Source organism: Entelurus aequoreus, linkage group LG18 (genome assembly GCF_033978785.1).
Source record: "Entelurus aequoreus isolate RoL-2023_Sb linkage group LG18, RoL_Eaeq_v1.1, whole genome shotgun sequence".
NCBI lineage: Eukaryota > Metazoa > Chordata > Actinopteri > Syngnathiformes > Syngnathidae > Entelurus > Entelurus aequoreus.
The window spans coordinates 35300779-35320471 of NC_084748.1; the positions used below are offsets into that span (position 1 = coordinate 35300779).

Consider the following 19693-nt stretch of genomic DNA (forward strand, 5'->3'; position numbering starts at 1 on the left):
ACACAGATGACAGCAATTTATATAAATGTCCTTTTTCCTAGTTTCTAAGACAAACAGTGACATCGCCTCGTCTCACGCCTTTTTATAGTGTGGTGTTTGAATGCGGTCATGTGGCTGCCGGGCTACGTTTGATTGGTGAAAAAGAGTCATAGGTCACTATTGCTTACGTTGGATTGGTGAAACAAAGTCATGTGACCATACCCATTGGAAAAAGTCTCTTTAACGAATCAAATTAAGGCATCTTTGCGAGCAGTAATCAACAGATTTTGAATAAATACAAGAATGATATAAATAAATGTAACAGAGTAAAAGTATAATTTTTCTTTATGAAAATATTTAATCAATCAAACTTTATTTATAAAGCACTTTTCATGAGCAGGCAAGTGGCAACACAAAGTGCTTTGCTGAAAAAAAAAAAAGAAGAGATGAAAACACGCATACAAACGTGCTAACACACTTACACAGAGCATTATTGTCAAAAACAAAACATGGCAAGGCCCCGAGGTACGGGGAAAAGGGCCACCTTGAGGCATCCACGCTGAAGAATAACCAAAATGTAATGCCATCTAAAAAATTAAAAAAAAATACTATAAAATATATTTAAAAATAAAATATAAAAAAATACAATAATAAATTAATATAAAACAAAACTTTCTGGAAATAATAGTTTAAATAACAGTAATAAATAAAATACAAAATAACACATTAAAAAAATAACAATAGAAAATACAATAAAAAAATCTAAAACATAGGAAAAGTTTTACATGATAAATAATAGTGATAAATGGGTTATACTTGTATAGCGCTTTTCTACCTTCAAGGTACTCAAAGCGCTTTTGACAGTATTTCCACATTCACCCATTCACACACACATTCACACACTGATGGAGGGAGCTGCCATGCAAGGCGCTACCAGCACCCATCAGGAGCAAGGGTGAAGTGTCTTGCCCAAGGACACAACGGACGTGACTAGGATGGTAGAAGGTGGGGATTGAACCCCAGTAACCAGCAAACCTCCGATTGCTGGCACGGCCACTCTACCAACTTCGCCACGCCGTCCCCATCAGTAAAAAGCCTGATTAAAAAGGTGTGCCTAAGTAGAGTAAAAAGTTTGTTGCATTAAAACTACTCTTGACAAGTAAAATTTATTCAAAAAGTTACTTAAGTGAATGTCGTGCGTTACTACCAACCTCTGGTAAAACAGGAAAGCTAATAGCGTAGCTAGCTTGCGATGCTAAATGACAACACACTGAACATAGTGGTTATTTTCTGCTAACCAGCTGGAGTTTTGCTGTCATACTTGCTTCAAATGAAAATATTGCACTCATTCATTTTTGGGGCGGCCATTTTCCACCTCTTTTATTTCCTATGTTTTTTTATTGTGTCTCAGCTTTTCAACCGCGTCACAGATGAAAATGCCAAACGGAGCGAGCTACATCTAGTGGGGATGATCTGTTTCTCCAGCAAACATTATTCGGCCTTTGCCTATCACACCAAATCTTCAAAGTGGATGTTTTTTGATGACGCTACTGTGAAAGAGGTACAGGCTCCTCTGCTGACTTTTATCTACCCATCATTGTCTGTAGTGATAAATACTCTTAAAGCCAACCTGTCTCATTCCCAGATCGGATCCAAATGGAAAGATGTCACTTCTAAATGCGTCAGGGGACATTTTCAACCACTTCTTCTGTTTTACACCAATCCTGAAGGGACGGCGGTGTCTAACGAGGATGCTCCAAGACAGACCACAATGTGTCCTCGATACAAAGGCCAAGTAAACGGTGACGTAACTGGTAAGGACACTACTAGCAATCATACATTGATTTAAATACCAGTGAGAGATTGGTCATTTTGAGGAATGTATTCAACATTTTATGGAATTCCTTAATCAATAGTATGCGATCTTAATGAAAAAAATAGGTACTAATCTCTGGGTAATGTGGCTTCCTTCTACGTGCCAATACATGCACACTGGAGACTCTTGTCCACAGTGCATGTGAGTGTTAGTGGTTGTTTGGCTATACCAGGGGTGTCCAAACTTGTTCCACCAAGGGCTACATTATGAAAAGTCAAAGAACTGTATATGTTTTGATTTTGTAAAAAAAAAATTGCTAAAAACAAACATATATTCAAAGACAAAACTCAGTGTCAGCTTTGTGTTATACAGAATGTGACAAATCATATTATTATTAGAGCTGTTAAAGTTAACACTATCTGATGTAACGATAAACGGTGTTAATGATAATTGTAGTAAAACTCCTGACGGTTAGAATAAATTAAAATTATTGAAAAACCCTGATTGATAGCAGCACTTTCATAGACACAGACTGACTGGTGCCAGCTCGCTAGCTTAAATACTATCACGAAGAAAGAGGCAATAACGTCATTCCCCCATTAAGAAACGACATACCCCAATCTAAATTGGATAAACACATTGCTGTCTGAGCAACTAAGATATTGAATCATGCACTTTGAACCTAAGAGCCTCTCTTAGACAGAGGGATCGTTCTACAGAAATACCAGACAGAGGTGGTTTTACGGTGCATTCATGGACCGCTGAACAGAGTAGGACGCCACAACACCCACCAAAACACTTATCATTGAAGCCTAGGAAACACAAAACATGCAAAATAGTGGGTATTATAACAGTATGTCTATTCATTTATGTTCTTTAAAAATGTGTATAAGTTCAACAATTCAACCATACTGTGATAAGAACGATAACCGTGATAATATTGGTCAATAACCGGGATACGAAATGTTCATATTGTTACTTACCGAATCACAAAATGTCACATTGATCATGTATCAGCACAGATTAATTATTGTGACCACACACGCTCCTTTATCTGAAAACAGCGGTTGGTTACCTGAAATGTAGAGCATGTTGCTTTACGTTCAGTTATCTGGTCAGTGCATATGTCAGTGCAAAGGTGAGTGAGGAGAATCTGACTGGTGTACTCGCTGGTAAATTTCACTTCCAAATACACCCTGACTGTACTTTAGATAAAACTGTAAGCAAGTTTTCAACAAATAAATGACATGCATTTAAAGGGGAACTGCACTTTTTTTTGTTTTAAATCGTTAGGAACAGATGGATTAAAAAAAAAAAAAAAAGCATTCTAAATATTAAATAAACGTAAATAAAAGTCTGCTTACAGCGGAGCCAATGGAAGGTCCTCCATTTCGCCCATAAAATCCAATAAATAACCATTCAAAAAGTGCCAACAATACTCCATTTAATGACTTTATTTTTTCCACGTATTAGTGATATTGTTATTTTAAGTGCTAACGCAGACAAACTATTTATAGTGCCGCCTTGATCACAAGCTTCTGTACAATTTTGACATGATCAAATGGTGAGGTGTTTCCTTGCTTCCTTGCTCCCGGGAATTTTTTTGTAGATCATAAATCATGCCTCTCACCTGGAAAGTAGATGGTTGAGGACATACTCCGACAAGTTGGTACACTTTGACAGCCATTTAGGACCCGGAAATGAGGATTATGAGACATTCTTCATCTAAATTGAAATATATGTAGCCAGAACACTGCCAGTAAGATTTGGTTACCAAAAAAATTATTAACATTGTAGAAAAAGTTGTATTGGCACCGAAACTCGTAGTGGCAACAAATAAATACAAACATTAAAAAAAAAATACAATATTTTTGATGCCAATATTCATATCCTAGCAGTCGGCGTCTAAATGACAGAAAACCTTGTACAGTAAGTGATGTTTTATTATGTTTGTTGGCTCTCATGAAGTCTGCAGTAAGTAATAATCAGTGGCGAAGAAAAAAAAAAAGCAAACGTGATGTGTTTTTTTAAATTAATGCACCGCACATGTTAAAAAATTTCAAAAATCGTAAATATTAAATATTATTATAAATGTGCTCGTTACTACATTACATATATACTTACATCATGTATATACAACTCTAATGGAGGTGTTAGGATGCTTTTTAAGGGCTTTGTAGGCATTATAAGCAGACTTTTGGTTGCATTTATTTAATATTTAGAATTAATAAGAAAACAAAATCTCTCATGATGATTGTGAAAGATAGGCAAGATTTCCCCCCAAAAGTGCAGTTCCCCTTTAAGTAAAACATGTACGACATTCTGACAATAAAACTGCATTTGTGTCAAAATACTAGGGTATTTTTAAAAGTCAATATAGATTATTAATAGAGATGTCCGATAATATCGACCTGCCGATATTATCGGCCGATAAATGCTTTAAAATGTAATATCTGAAATTATCGGTATGGTTTTTTTAATTATCGGTATCGGTATCGTTTTTTTTTAATTTAATTTTTTATTTTTTATTAAATCAACATAAAAAACACAAGATACACTTACAATTAGTGCACCAACCCAAAAAACCTCCCTCCCCCATTTACACTCATTCACACTCATTCACACAAAAGGGTTGTTTCTTTCTGTTATTAATATTGTGGTTCCTACATTATATATCAATATATATCAATACAGTCTGCAAGGGATACAGTCCGTAAGCACACATGATTGTGCGTGCTGCTGGTCCACTAATAGTACTAACCTTTAACAGTAAATTTTACTCATTTTCATTAATTACTAGTTTCTATGTAACTGCTTTTATATTGTTTTACTTTCTTTTTTATTCAAGAAAATGTTTTTAATTTATTTATCTTATTTTTTTTTTTTTTAAAAAGGACCTTATCTTCACCATACCTGGTTGTCCAAATTAGGCATAATAATGTGTTAATTTGACGACTGTATATATCGGTTTCGGTTTATATCGGTATCGGTAATTAAAGAGTTGGACAATATCGGAATATCGGATACCGGCAAAAAGCCATTATCGGACATCCCTAATTATTAAGTAATTTACTGAGATTAATTATAATTAATCTGATTAAAATTGCATTTCAGAGCGCTAATTATTAGTTAATAGTGTCAAAATTTCAGATTTGTCTCCATTATGTCTTTTTGCTGTTTTCTTTTTACATGTTTACTGTTGTTGTTTTTTCCGACAATATGCTGCGGGCAGGAAATGGCCCCCGAGCCGCACTTTAGAAATACCTGGTTTATACAGTATGTGTCCTGTGATTGTCTGAGGGTGTATACCAAAATCACCAAATCACCAAAATAAGAATACAGTAGTACAGTACATCAACTTGCAAGCTTAATTGGTTCCATAACAGAGAGGTTAACTTAATTCACTTGTATATCAAATCAACGTCTTTAATTTAAATTAATTGAAAAGTGCTTGACCGCCTCAAAACAGCACCACACGTACATTTTTTTAATAAGAACACAACTTTTGGATACGAAATATTGTATAAAAACAATGCAATAGAATGTACTAAAAATAACTACGACATTACTTTATGAATTTACCTTGGAGAATGGCTTTCTACGGTATCTCCTTTGAGCGGCATTTTTGTCAAACACATGACCAGAGGCTTTTCCATATTTTCATGGATAAAAGTCCGCTGTTTGGATTTTAATAACTTTTTATCTAGTAATTTAAAGCATAACAGTTAGCCGAGAGACAGCTCTTACCTCAAAACACTCTTAAATTGAGGTACCGGTAATCAGTTCCAGAGTCAAATTGGTGCATCATTTAACTCTTTATTAAATGTTGGATGGCAGGCAAAATGTTAAGTAACATTAAAAAACAATCAATTGTCCTATTAGCTATTCAATGAGAGGTGTTACATATGCGTCTAACCTCAATCATAATGTGAAAAAAGTTAACTACTTTCAACAGTAAGCTGGATCTTAACCATTTCATTTTTATTTTTTTTTCTCATATTATTGCTGTTTTCTCTCTCCACTTCACCCATTGTTAAGGTTGGGCTCTATTTTGGAAAACATTACGCAAAGAAAAAGCAGAACTCATGTGCTGAGTTTAGGGCTGCAACTAACGATTAATTTGATAATCGATTAATCTGTCGAATTATTACTTTGATTAATCGATTAATAATCGGATAAAAGAGACAAAATACATTTCTATCCTATCCAGTATTTTATTGAAAAAAAACCAGCATACTGGCACCATACTTATTTTGATTATTGTTTCTCAGCTGTTTGTACATGTTGCAGTTCATAAATAAAGGTTTATTAAAAAAAAAAAAAACCTCTGCGCATGCGCATAGCATAGATCCAACGAATCGATGACTAAATTAATCGGCAACTATTTTAATAATCGATTTTAATCGATTTAATCGATTAGTTGTTGCAGCCCTAGCTGAGTTTGATGCCAGTTTAACTACCGTCTGGTGGTTCCAATTCTTGAGATTTTGTGCAAATTTAGTCTTTTTCCGGAAAATGTCTGATCAAGCTAAACTGAACTGTACAATCTCAGTAGTGATGGGATTTAAAGCAGGGGTTCTTAACCTTTTTGACCTCGGGGCCCAACTTTTACACTACAGGACCCACTAACACTAAATTAGTAATCTTAATATTGATGTAATCCTATCCAATAAATATAACTGACCTCCTTACAGTTTGACAAGGATAAACCTTGTCAAATGATATGAAAGCATGTATAAATCACAAAGATTATTATCAAGGCTTAGGTCAGGCTGATTGGAAATATAAATTCGAATCAAATATACTGCAAAAGAAAGGCACTCATAAAACATTTTTTTACATATAATAACACTGCTAAAAATGTACTGTAATAAATGTAATGATTAATAATGATAATATGTATGTTTCTTAAATAAACTGTCAATAAAATTTAAGTGCAAATGAAAACTTTACCAATTTTGTCATAATTTTTGCGCATAAGAAACTTTTCTATGACTTTAGCTCCAGACTTCTTCTGTTTGTTTTATATTGTCATTACTGTCACAAGTGGTAGAAAAATGTATAACATATATATTTTGGCGGCCCTATAGGGGTCGCTCGCGACCCAACAATGGGCCTCAGCCCTATGGTTAAGAAACACTGTTGTTGCCACTTTGCAAAAAATACAGATGCTGCAGAGGAGTGTAGTGAAAATGGAAAGTACACATGTCTATCTTGTTAGCTGGGTTATTACGAAAAAAAAACATTCACTACTGTAAGTACCTCTGTAAATTTCGATGGGGTCGCACATATAAGAGTTACGACTGCCGTCAGGATTTGGGTGCTGTTAAACCACAGGGAGAACAATTCCCCCCCGCCCCGTGTGCTGGCTTGAACTCGACATGAGGATGATGCCTCTGTTGCACGCAGATTACCACCCACGCCTTCCACCCTAATCCCTGCTCCTGTGGCCCAGCGTACTCATGCGCTCGCTGCACAGCCATCACTCTTCTCATCCTGCTGGATGTACACCTCACATGTTTTGCATCACTTCATTTCACTGCTTGTTTTGTTGGCAATGGAGCCCTGCCAGTTCCAATGGATTGTTTTGCTTTAGTGTGGCGCCCTGACTCTTTGACTGGCATGGGACTGGAGTCTCGTTTTAGTGAGAACATGTGTAAGTAATGTGTTTGACGAACGCAGCAGTATATGTTGTGTAGACCTGCACCTATAATGACAACCAAAACTGAAGCTGTATGTTCATAAATCTTGCCCTTACAGTACAAAGATAACAGTGCTCAGTTCTTACCGAGATGTATTGATTTAACAATGTGTTTATTGTTGCGGTTGTAGTTTGCTCTGCATTTCAACATGTTGATTGCGTACCATAGTAAGAGGGGTAGTAACATGTTAGAAGGCGATGTACTCACAGTTTACATAAAAGTTGCATACGGGAAAAACACCACAGGGATGGTGAAAGTGGCAGCACATTTAACAGAGTTAATGATGCACTTGTATTTTTTTCACTTTGCTAATGAGGCTCCTGCATTATGCAATCATTCTGCAGCAGGAAGGAAGGTGAGAGTGTTGTGTTTTGTGCAGCTCATGTCATGACATATAATGTAAGGCAGCTGTTTAAGACATGCTACACAAATATAACAAGGTAGTTTTCAATAGGTCTTCTTTACACATATTGCCTATTTTTGTTAGAAGTTTAAACTATTTTTTTTCAAGCCGATTCCGATAACTTCTTCTCAAGACCAACACCGATAACCAGTAACTATCTATTATTTTTTAAATGTAGATTGAACTGTAGTTTGTACACTCCTGGAAGTAAGATTGACTCAGTCTATAGAATTCGCTACACCTCCCTGATACCGAAGTACATGTCAAACTACTTCCATAACGTACATGATCGCCATAACCACAACACCAGGGGGAGCTCCACTAACCATGTTAAACCCAGATTCCGATCTAACAAAGGTCTTAACTCATTCTCCTTCTATGCCACATCAATATGGAATGCACTCCCAACTAGGGATGATGTTTGATAAGAAATGATCGAGTTTGAGCCTATTATCGAATCCTCTTATCGAACCGATTCCTTATCGATTCTCTTATCGAGTCCAGATAGGTTGTTGTATATGGAAAAAAACACACAATATTTGGTTTAACAAAAGCTCACTTTTATTATATAAGAAAACAATTTAATCTAATAAATAAATAAATATTGACTGTTACCCCCCTAAAAAAATAAAATAAAATAAATAAATATTGACTGTTGTTACCCAAAGTATATTAAGTGGGATTTTTTCCAGAAAAACAAATATATACAGTAACACAAAAACAACCTGTCTCTGTGATCACTATAGGTGTATAAATAATAATATAGTGTTAAATAAAATCAGTCCCTTAGGCACAAAACTGAAAATAATACAGCTCTCCAAAAAGTGCACTTCTGCTGCTATTTGACATAACTGTTTGTTATGATGCTTTGACATTTTTGCACTTTATTTCTTTATTGAAAGAAAATTCTATGAAGAAAAAAGTTCTTTGCAAATGTGGATACAATGCTAAAAAAATGAAAAGTTAAAGTTAAAAAAAGAAATACACTTTGAGTTAACATTATTTCCTTATATGGGAAAATATGTTATGAGCTAGGGTATATAACAACTAAACTACCCAGCATGCAACGGGAGGGACGAGCATGCGCGGTAGCCCCGAAAAGTGTTGCATATCGTCACCCGGCAGCTAAGAATGAGCACGCTGTGAAAGTAAACGTCAAGAACTCAGCCAACACGCCTCGTCTGCATTATTTATAATTAGACAGACAACACATATACAGTGTGATTTTGTTTTGTTTACAAGGAAAGAAAAACGAAAGTTAAAAAAGGGAGATGTCATATATGTATGTGCTGCGGTTGATTTAAGAACGTTGCGGCAGCTGCCGTAAAGGAGGTACGTTGCTAGCCTGGTTGCTATGTTTCCGGTTGGTCGTAAAAGTGTTGGTCATGTGTTTGTACCCTGCTCAAATCTCTCAGTAAAGTTATTCATTGTATTATACCTTTTGTTTTGAACTTTATTACACACTGGAGCACTTTTTCCCGTCCATTTTTTTCCTGCTTTCCCTATCTGTGCCTAATGACTGAGCTACTTGACGCCATTTCTTGTGATGTCACACGGAGCATTTCTGGTCGGGACGGGATTCGTTCCCAGGGATTCGAATAAAGAACCAACTCTTTTTCTTTACTATAGTGGTCTCGATAACGGGTACCGGTTCTCAAAAAGGGATTCGAGTCCGAGGACTCGGTTCTTTTCTTATCGAACAACCGAGAAACCCGGTTTCGAGTATCCCTACTCCCAACAGATGTAAAAGAAAGTGCATCTCTATCCTCCTTCAAAACCGCACTTAAAGAACACCTCCAGACAACTACAACCCTAGACTAACACCCTCCCTTCCACATCCCACCTCCCCGGATTGTAAATAATCAAATGTAAAAAATCAAATGTATATACTTGTTCTTATGCTTTCTGAGCTCACTATGTTCTCTGCTCGCTGTACATATCCTACCAAGTCAGACTTACACTGTTGCAATGCCCATTTCTCAGATGATATACATGTAATTGTTGATGACTGAAGTGCTGACATCAACCAAACCTAACCCCCCCCCCCCCCCCGCTCCAACCTCGTCCACATCCCACCCCCCTGATTGTAAATAATGTAAATAATTCAATGTATATGTTGATTAACTTGTGGGATGACTGTATTACGCTGATAGTATATATATATATATACCATGAGTTGATTCATGTGGACCCCGACTTAAACAAGTTGAACAAACGGGTGTTACCATTTAGTGATCAATTGTACGGAATGTGTACTGTACTGTGCAATCTACTTATAAAAGTCTCAATCAATCAATCAAACGAAGGTGGATTCTACAAACTGTACTTGTAGATTTGTCCTGACAAAAGTTGGTACCTTCAACGATGGGAAAGGGCTGGTGGTCCAGCGCCACCCTTTCCATCATGAAATCACAGATCGCTTCCGCCCTCGGGTCAACTCTGGCAAAATTTCTGCCTAAGGCCTTTCTTTTGTGGCTGAATTTGGAGCAACTTCTTTTGCAGTGCAAATGTCTTCCTATAGGCTAGAGGTCTTTAACGTGTTTCTAGTCCAAGTACCCCAAAACTGATTAAGAAATGGAGAGGGGACCCATTACCTACAGTATATATCCTGCATTAAGTTGTGATCTGGTCTAAAGGTACCTTGTTATTGTGCAATACTAAGATCAATAATAACATGGTATAGTGCCACTAATAGCAAGATGGCAACTGGCGCACTAATCATTAGCTAACAACTAATGCCCTATTGTTAGCTGGCAGCTCGCGCCACTATTTGCTAGTGCTAATCGTAGCCATCTTAATGCTGACATTAAAATAATAAGATAATTAGTTATTTATGTTTTTATTTTAAACCTGCAAGGTACAGTGAGTAGGGTTGCCATGCTACTGCCATTTGTAAACTACACTACAGTGTGTTGGAACAATGTCATTGTGCATTTCAAGACATTTAAATTTGCGGAAGAATTGTGTTGGATATATAAAATAATAGGGCTGGGTGATATGGCTGATAAATGTATCACGATAAAAGTGTTTTATATCTGTCGATATGAACTATTTAACTAGTTACTATTGATATTATATCGGAAAACGGACCAGTAGAAAAATATATCAAATGTAAACCTTTTTTATTTAAACCCTAATCTTGCTCTGATTATAATCCTCTCAGTTCATAAGGCAGAAAGGAAAGGAAATGACCACGGAAAACAATTAATCAATGTAATACACATTATAAAATCACATAAAACACTTAACAATAACCTTTTAAAATGAATGTGCTAAATAAAAGAGTATGTAAGAAATGCTTAATAATATGTAACACGTTGTGCAAAGTGAGAAAATATAAACATAGAGTAACCTGAGAAAGACTATTTTCTGCAGGTTAAGTGCCAGGAAGTTACGGCTGTGCTCTAAAAGGTCAGCGCTGCTCAGGTAATGTGGTATTACCTTGTATCATTTACAGACCACATTAATCTGACTACATTCACAATTTATTCATTCTCTGCAGCACACAGTTTTACTTTCTCTTCTCACTCCATGCAGAGAATCAACCGCCAGACAAAAAGATGGCACAACCAAACTTGATAGATGATACTGATACCTGATTGGCTGTTAGCGTGTCACTCCCACTGATCAGAGATCACTTCCTGCGTTGCTCGGTTACCAGAGATCGAGTGCTTTGTTCATGCAACCAACCTTGCTTCGCAACATCCGGTTTCTTCCGAAAAAGTAGAAAAAAAATGATCGATTGTTTTATCGAATGCATTTTTTATTGATATCCATCACATGTCTATAACATTATATATGCTATAGACTGGACTGCTGCTGGACTCTAGAAAGAGGTTCCGCAGCCTCCGTAGCAGAACCTCCGGGTTCTGTAACAGCTTCTTCCCTCAGGCAATAAGACTCTTGAACGCATCAAAATAATCCCCTAATTTCCCCCCAAAAATGGATTAACTCGCTGGAATATAAAGACAATACAACATACACCCTTAAACGTGGATGCGCATGCAAAAGTGCAATATGTTTATCTTTACAGTTATCTATTTATTTATATCTGCACTTTATTGCTCTTTTATCCTGCACTACCATGAGCTAATGCAACAAAATTTTGTTCTTATCTGTACTGCAAAGTTCAAATTTGAATGACAATAAAAGCATATGTATCTCATTTCATCGCCCAGCCCTATAAAATACCATATTTTTAGAAAGTCTAATCAACCAAAAATTTCACGGACTCCTTGCAGTACCTCTGCTGACTCCCTAGGGGCACGGTCCCCCTGTTGAAGACTTCAAAACCCCGTCGTAACAATGCTGCCATTTCAGTCGACTGATAAGGTCTGATGTGTTGATGATCAATGTTTTTTTTTCCCTCCTTGCAAAAATGTTTGCAAAACATTTGGTGCAAATAGCGTGTGAAAAGTCTTCCTCTAAAACAGTGAATAAGTCCCACACTACCAACGCCATGTTTGTTTACAATGAGCTCAGGAGGAGTTTACATCAGTATGAATATGTATTCAATTCGGGCGCCACCCAAAACAACTCGGCGGGCCCCACTTTGGGCACCCCTGGTCTAGTGGTTGGCAAGTCTGTCTTCAGTTGCAGTATAGCGTATAGATTCACTATCCACCCCGTGACGATGTAAATGTGAATGTCAATAATCTGAGCCAACCACTCATTTGCCATTTCAATGACTTTATCTCCTCAGTGAAAAATCCCCTTGGAAGTCCAAACAGATTCCAGGATCCTTTTACGGAGAATCTGCAGAGACCGGGTGAAACAACAAAAAAGGACAGAGTACACAGAAGAATAGACGCGTCCCAACATAAAGGTAACGTATTTTAGTATGGGGGAACCATTAATAAGAATTTGTGATGACAAAAGGCTGGTTGTCTGCTTTCTGTAGATATGACACATACACGATCGGCCTCTTCTCCTGAGAATGGGCCGAGGGAACAAAAATGTAAAAGCTATCCACGCAATGAGAGGTCAGTGATTCATTCCAGCAGAGCATCTCAGGAACCACGTGGACAATCTCGGCCAACACAGGGTGGCGGGCACTCTAAGAAGAACCACTTATCTCCCAGTCGTTCCGATCAGGACAGCCCGCAGGATCAGTGGGAAAATGGCGGCAGTGGAGGGGGCCGGAATAAAGCAAAGTCCACTTGGAGACCCATTCGCGAAGTGCTCAATGTGGACACGGTGCTCAACGAACTGGAGCAACGCCGGCAACAGCAACACGACAGCCCTCGACACACGAAGACCTCGTCTCAGGAACGGACGCATGCCGAACAAAGTCGGGACCGCGAGCGAGAACATGTACGGACCAGAGACGACCGTAAGCAGAAGTGTTTGATGACCATCTACGAGGACGAGCAGCGACATGAGACTGAGAGCCACAGCTCAGTGGAGTCGGACAGCAGGGTCACCCAGCAGAGGGGCAGCAGACTGACAGGTGGTGCCAAAACGCTGCTGAGGAGCGACACCTGGACAATTCAAAGGACAGAGTCGGGCTATGAGAGCAGCGACCGGCTCAGCAGTGGCTCCACAAATCCCGACTCGCCGGGCGTTGATGGATTCGCTGTCAAGGAGCAGCGGGCAACAACAGAAACCCAGTTACAAAGGTAAGAAAAACCTTTGTAGTTGTATTGTTTATGAAAACTAGACCCACATTAAGACACAAGTGAACACAAACTGCACTGCCCTATTTGGGATGAAAATAATAATTTATTAATTAAGGAATTAATCTTGAAGCAAGTGAGGTTAAATGGAGTGCACTAGTTGATTGCAACCAGCAGAGGCACAGTTTATTCAGTCTTAACTATAGTTATAAAAAACATGAGTAGTAGAGCTATGTAGAGGCAAGTGCAGATTCACTCTTCCACAACTACTCCCAGCAGCGTTATTCAGCTCGATACAACACTGACATTGAAACAAGCATTTAGAAAATTGAAAGAAGGATTCTCCAACACAATTCTGAAACATCAATTAATTTGTTTATTCTCATAGTTTGTAAAAATGTAGTCAAATACTTATCCAACTGTTTACAAATTTAAAATTAGGAATAGGGCAAAGGTCCTATGGTACTATTTACATTTATGTTAATATAGTGGATGAAAATAAACAACAATTGTGAACGTCTACAATATAAGATGTGTTGAGCTTTTTTTTTTTTTTTTTAACTTTGTTCTAAACTCCTGCACATTTATAAACTTTGCAAATAAACAATTTACAATATGGGTTACATAATTTTGAGTACTTGCATCATACATTATACAGTACATCAGGGACGTGCAGGTGAGGTGAGGCAGAGCATAATTTGTTTAGAATGGTAAAAGAAAGAAAACTAATTCATGAAATTCATCCAGACCCACACCTCCCGCCACCTGAACAGTTTTTTCCCCTCGGCCATCAGGTCTATCTGATAGCTCAGTTACAGCTCTTTTTATTACCAAATATGTGATATATGAGTTTTATGTTGCACGATTGCACCAAGAAAAATTCCTAGTTTGTGAACCCGTTCTCAAACAATGGCAATACAACTACCGGTATTCTGATTCTGATTGATTCTGATTCTGAAATAAATATTGATATTTGTTTATTAAACCGTGTTACACATTTGTTTTGCTGTATGGTTACAATTTCTTTTAAAATTATCTTTTGTAAAAATCTGTAAATTTGCACATTTCCTGATCATCTATTTTTTTAATATATAGTGCAGACCTGATAATCTGCCACTAAACATTCCTGTATGTGAATTTGTGCAGTGTGCTACTGTATATCCTGAGTGCACGGAATGAATACATCATGAAAACCAGATGAGCCAGTGCCTGGTATTCGTTTGCTCATTGAGTGTTCAAGCGATTATTTTCTGTGTGCTTTAGTGCGCAAACTAGTCAGCATTCTGAGGCTGAGGGTGTGGCTATTTTTGTTTGTCAGCAAAGTTGCCAATATAACGTTTCCAGAAACATTTTTAAACCATGGCTTTCACTGTAGAATCTACACCATGTGTAATGTATTGAATGTAAGAGTGACATCATTATTCTTCCTAATAGGACTTTAAATATAGAAAAATCATAGTCGTACTCTAAATCACCACACACACTGAGTCAGTATGAAATGGGTTGGCGTATGTGAGCTAGCAGGTACCTGTTGATTTTATACCATCTTTACAGAAGTAGCCACAGAATTAAAAAAAATATTTACCCATACAAATCCAAAAATATATTTTAATGCTCTGCTGAATGGAATAATAAATGAATGAATGTGACCACCAAGGTGGAGAATTAAATACACAAGCTCAAACAGGTCTATTAACTGGACTTTTAGACCATACAGAAGGTGATCAGACTTTTATAATCAGAGTACTGTACATGTATAAGAGCTTTTCCTGGAAGAGGAAAGGTGCATATAATCAGCATACACTAAAAGGTGAGACCTCAAATGGTTTTCAATATTATAAAAGTAAATACATGTGAATACAAATAATTTAATACCAGTTTTATGCAACTGAGTTATTCCTTTATATTATTGCATTATTTTTCGTATTATCCTCTTAATGAGCTACCTGTATTAACAGAGCATATGAAATTAAATATTTAAAAAACTTGAAAGTGCCTTACCTGACTTGAACCTCACTGCAGTTCAGTTTTATGGCACATATGTTTGATTACAAAATAATTAAAAATTTTTTTATATTATTTACATTAAAACATAAGTCATTGGTTATTTATAAATCAGAATCAGATAATGTACAAATTATTGAAGAAAGTAAAGAAATAGTAAAGATATAATTTACATTATTTTGTTAGGGTGCTATGGATGTAATGGTTGCCTATTTACAAATTCAGTTAAAAGTTAAAGTGCCAATGATTGTCACACACACACTAGATGTGGTGAAATTATTCTCTGCATTTGACCCATCACACTTGATCACCCCCTGGGAGGTGAGGGGAGCAGTGGGCAGCGGTGGGCAGCAGCGGTGGCAGCGCCAAGGAATAATTTTTGGTGATTTAACCCCCAATTCCAACCCTTGATGCTGAGTGCCAAGCAGGGAGATAATGGGTCCCATTTTTATAGTCTTTGGTATGACAAGGCCGTGGTTTGAACTCACAACCTACCGATCTCAGGGCGGACACTCTAATAATCACTAGGCCACTGAGTAGGCTTCTAGGCCACTGAGTAGGCTAATTGGCACATACCCATGTAGAACTAAGCAAGATCTTTATAAAATAGCTTTGAAAAGGATAACTACTACACTCTATCCATATATTTTCAATACCGCTGTGGGTACAAGCGGTAAACTGGAGCCTATCTCTGGTTACTTCAGGTGAGAGGTGCACACCAGACTGGTTGCCAGCCAACCGCAGGACACATACAGTATATAGACAAAAACCCACCCACATTCACACCTATGGACTGACAGTATTTTTTTAAATTAAATATCTGAAAATCAATAATGTCTCCGGCTAAATGCAAAAAATAATCTGTACAACTGAAAAACATACTGCACTAGTTCAGTCTGGGTAAGTATGGCAATATGAGCAAGTTATAAGTATGTTTTTGTCAAATCAGTATTAGTATCACATTTTTGCTTTTCTTTTCAAATGGCTTTGTCAACTTAGGGCCTGATATGCATTACTATAAAGCATATTCAGTATTTTGTGAAAAGCCATGTGAATGGGGTGTTCTTTTGATGACAATGTCTTGCAATAAACCTTTAAAGTTTTGTGTAATGTAAACATATCTTGTTTACCTCACTAAATCAGGGATATTCAACTAAATTGTTTTGAGGAACACATTTCCAGAATGCTAAGGACCAGGGGGCCAGACTTCTCCCTTCACATTCATGGTATTGTTTATATTCTAGAGCAGTGGTTCTCAACCTTTTTTCAGTGATGTACCCCCTGTGAACATTTTTTTAATTCAAGTACCCCCTAATCAGAGCAAAGCATTTTTGGTTGAAAAAAAGAGATACAGAAGTAAAATACAGCACTATATCATCAGTTTCTGATTTATTAAACTGTATAAGAGTGCTAATTATTGCTCATTTGTTGTGGTCTTTCTTGAACTATTTGGAAAAAAAAGATATACAAATAACTAAAAACTTGTTGAAAAATAAAAACAAGTGATTAAATTATAAATAAAGATTTCTACACATAGAAGTAATCATCAATTTAAAGTGCCCTCTTTGGGGATTGTAATAGAGATCCATCTGGATTCATGAACTTAATTCTAAAAATTTCTTCACAAAAAAAGAAATCTTTAACATCAATATTTATAGAACATGTCCACAAAAAATCTAGCTGTCAACACTGAATATTGCATTGTTGCATTTCTTTTCACAGTTCTTTTTGACAGACATTTAGAAAAAATCTCACGTACCCCTTGGCATACCTTCAAGTACCCCCAGGGGTACGCGTACCCCCATTTGAGAACCACTGTTCTAGATCACCAGTGCCCTCTACAGTAAACATTTGATTTTTATTTTATTTATTTTGTCAGAGTTAAATAAGCACTCCGCTGTTTTTAAGGACCTTCTGCAAAAAAGCTAGTCAAAGATCATTTCTATGACAGCTCTCTCTTGTTTTTAGGAATCTGCTACAGAAAGTTGTTTTAACTGAACTCGCGGGCCACCAATTGAATACCCAAAATAGTGAAAAAGAGAGGACCTAAAGTGGAACCTTGAGGAACACTGGATACAGAGAACAGACAAACCCTTTATTTATCAAATCAGAAATATTGAAACATTAAAATTATGCACAAAGCAAATTATACCCTTCACCCAAGAATGTACATCTATTCTTCTCAACAAAAGAGGAGAAGTATAATCTTGGAGACAAATCTAACTTAAAACATTTGTATGCACATACAACACTTAAAACCTTTTGTATATCAATATGTGGAATTCAATTATGGAGCGGATTAAACAAAGAAGTCAAACAATGTACTAATATGATTCACTTTAGGACGCTATTCAAACTACAAGTGTTTACAAAGTACTAGGAAGAGGAATTGTGACAAATGTATTGAATTTATGAAAATAAGATATTATCTCATTAAGTGAATCATAACTGTCTTAATTAATTATCACCAGTACTGTTGTATTAAGAAATCCTTAATGTAGATTGTGTTAGAAACTGAGAGCAAGAAGTAAATACATGGGTTTGTCAGTAACTGCTAAGAAGTGGGAAAGGGGTACGATTAAATAAGCTTTGGATCCGAGTGCTTTATGTTTGCTTGCAAGGTTAACATATCAATATAAGGATCTTCCTATATGAATGAGTAGGAATTTGCTGCGAAAATGTTTGTCTTCCAAGTTTTTAACTGAACTGGGTGGTCAGTCGGGACGGATTTGGATCCAGGCCGCCAGCTGAATAGCCCTGCACTAAAGAGTCTGCCTTTTCTGCCTTTCAGCTTTTAAGCATTCAGCCTCACACTCACATTTGCTACTATTTGTGTGTTTACTTGTGTTTTTGTGACTGTGCGAAGAATCTGATGTCGTCTTGGTCTTGAAAACATGCTGAGATTAATGGTGCCCCCCCCCAACCCCCTTTACCTTTTATTCACAGCCAGCTGCACCCTAAGGGAGGAGATGCAAAATCGAGTCTAACGTCCTCACCGTCACACAATGGTATGTTGTAAGTATTAAAAAAAGGCCTCCCTCATTTTTCCTGGCACCGTAAAAAACCTTTGCTGCTCATAAAGTTCAAATAACTGCTGCAAGTAAACATGGTCAACAGTGTTGCACTAAATCCCGACCACGCTTGGTACGTAGTCTGTTTTACTCTTAAACGTAATATAAAAGAACAAACTTGTGAGGCGTTATCTCCCAGTGCTGATGACAAGATGAGTACATCAAAGAAATAATGCCAGAGGTTGGCATTGAAGCCTGGACTGGCTTTCTCTAACCTCCTCACCCAGTGCGGCCTACGCGGGCTTTAATCTGATGATAATCCCACACAGCTCATGCAGAAAGCACAGCTGGACACGGCTACTGGCGCCGTCACAAATATCTTCCCTCCTCCTGCACGACTCCCCGTTGCCCCGCTCTGACGCAGAGCAACAGCTTTTATCCTGGCAAAGACCTTTCGCAGGACAACAAGCAAGGAAAAAAAATCTATTTTTAAAGGGCTGGAATTCCGCACCATGCCGCCCCTTGCTGTGCTCTGCTGATGCTTTGATCTAGCTGTTGCTGATCCTTGCTGATGCTGCCACCTTGTGTCTGCATAATCAGGACTGATTTATGGTGCGATATGACTTAGACGAGGGTGCATGAACACACCTTCTTTGATGATTAATCTCAGATTTCCCTGAATGAATTCAAACAGATTAAAATCCTAAACATTTCCTGGAATATTATGTTTAATCCCAGAATTCTGTTATGTCATATAATTCTGCAGTGCATAAATAAAATTGTCTCATAATCCTAATACAGTGGTATACCAGTTTTCGTACGCCCCACTTTTCGTATGATTCGTGTTTCAACAGAATTTGGCCTGGTGGTCGTATACTGTGTCAGTTAATGTGCAGCCAAACATCGCACGGAACAAACTAATCCCTTTGCGTGCGAACTGAGGCCCCTAACAAAATACTAAATACTTTTTTTTAATGAGTACAGCTGTAAAATAAGACAGAGGGACCAAAGAAAGTTGCAAATAACAGCACTTTGATAAAAATAAATGTGAGAAACCCTACTGAATTCAAGAAATAATGTATTTTTTTATTTTTTTAATTTTTTTATTTTTTGTCCTGTCCAGCTTCTCAGACAAATAATATAGTTGATGTAGATGCCCATAT

At 37.2% G+C, this 19693-nt stretch overlaps 1 protein-coding gene across 3 annotated transcripts in view; it reads left to right on the forward strand.

Moving 5' to 3' along the window:
* usp53b (ubiquitin specific peptidase 53b) overlaps window positions 1-19693 on the forward strand; it is a 94205-nt gene that overhangs the window by 58958 nt on the left and 15554 nt on the right. For all 3 annotated transcript variants that reach the window (XM_062027064.1, XM_062027065.1, XM_062027066.1), the window contains 5 exons: window positions 1391-1540; window positions 1625-1793; window positions 12603-12725; window positions 12801-13518; window positions 18466-18527. In XM_062027064.1, the coding sequence (XP_061883048.1) occupies window positions 1391-1540; window positions 1625-1793; window positions 12603-12725; window positions 12801-13518; window positions 18466-18527 (1222 nt within the window). The remainder of the gene's footprint in view (window positions 1-1390; window positions 1541-1624; window positions 1794-12602; window positions 12726-12800; window positions 13519-18465; window positions 18528-19693) is intronic.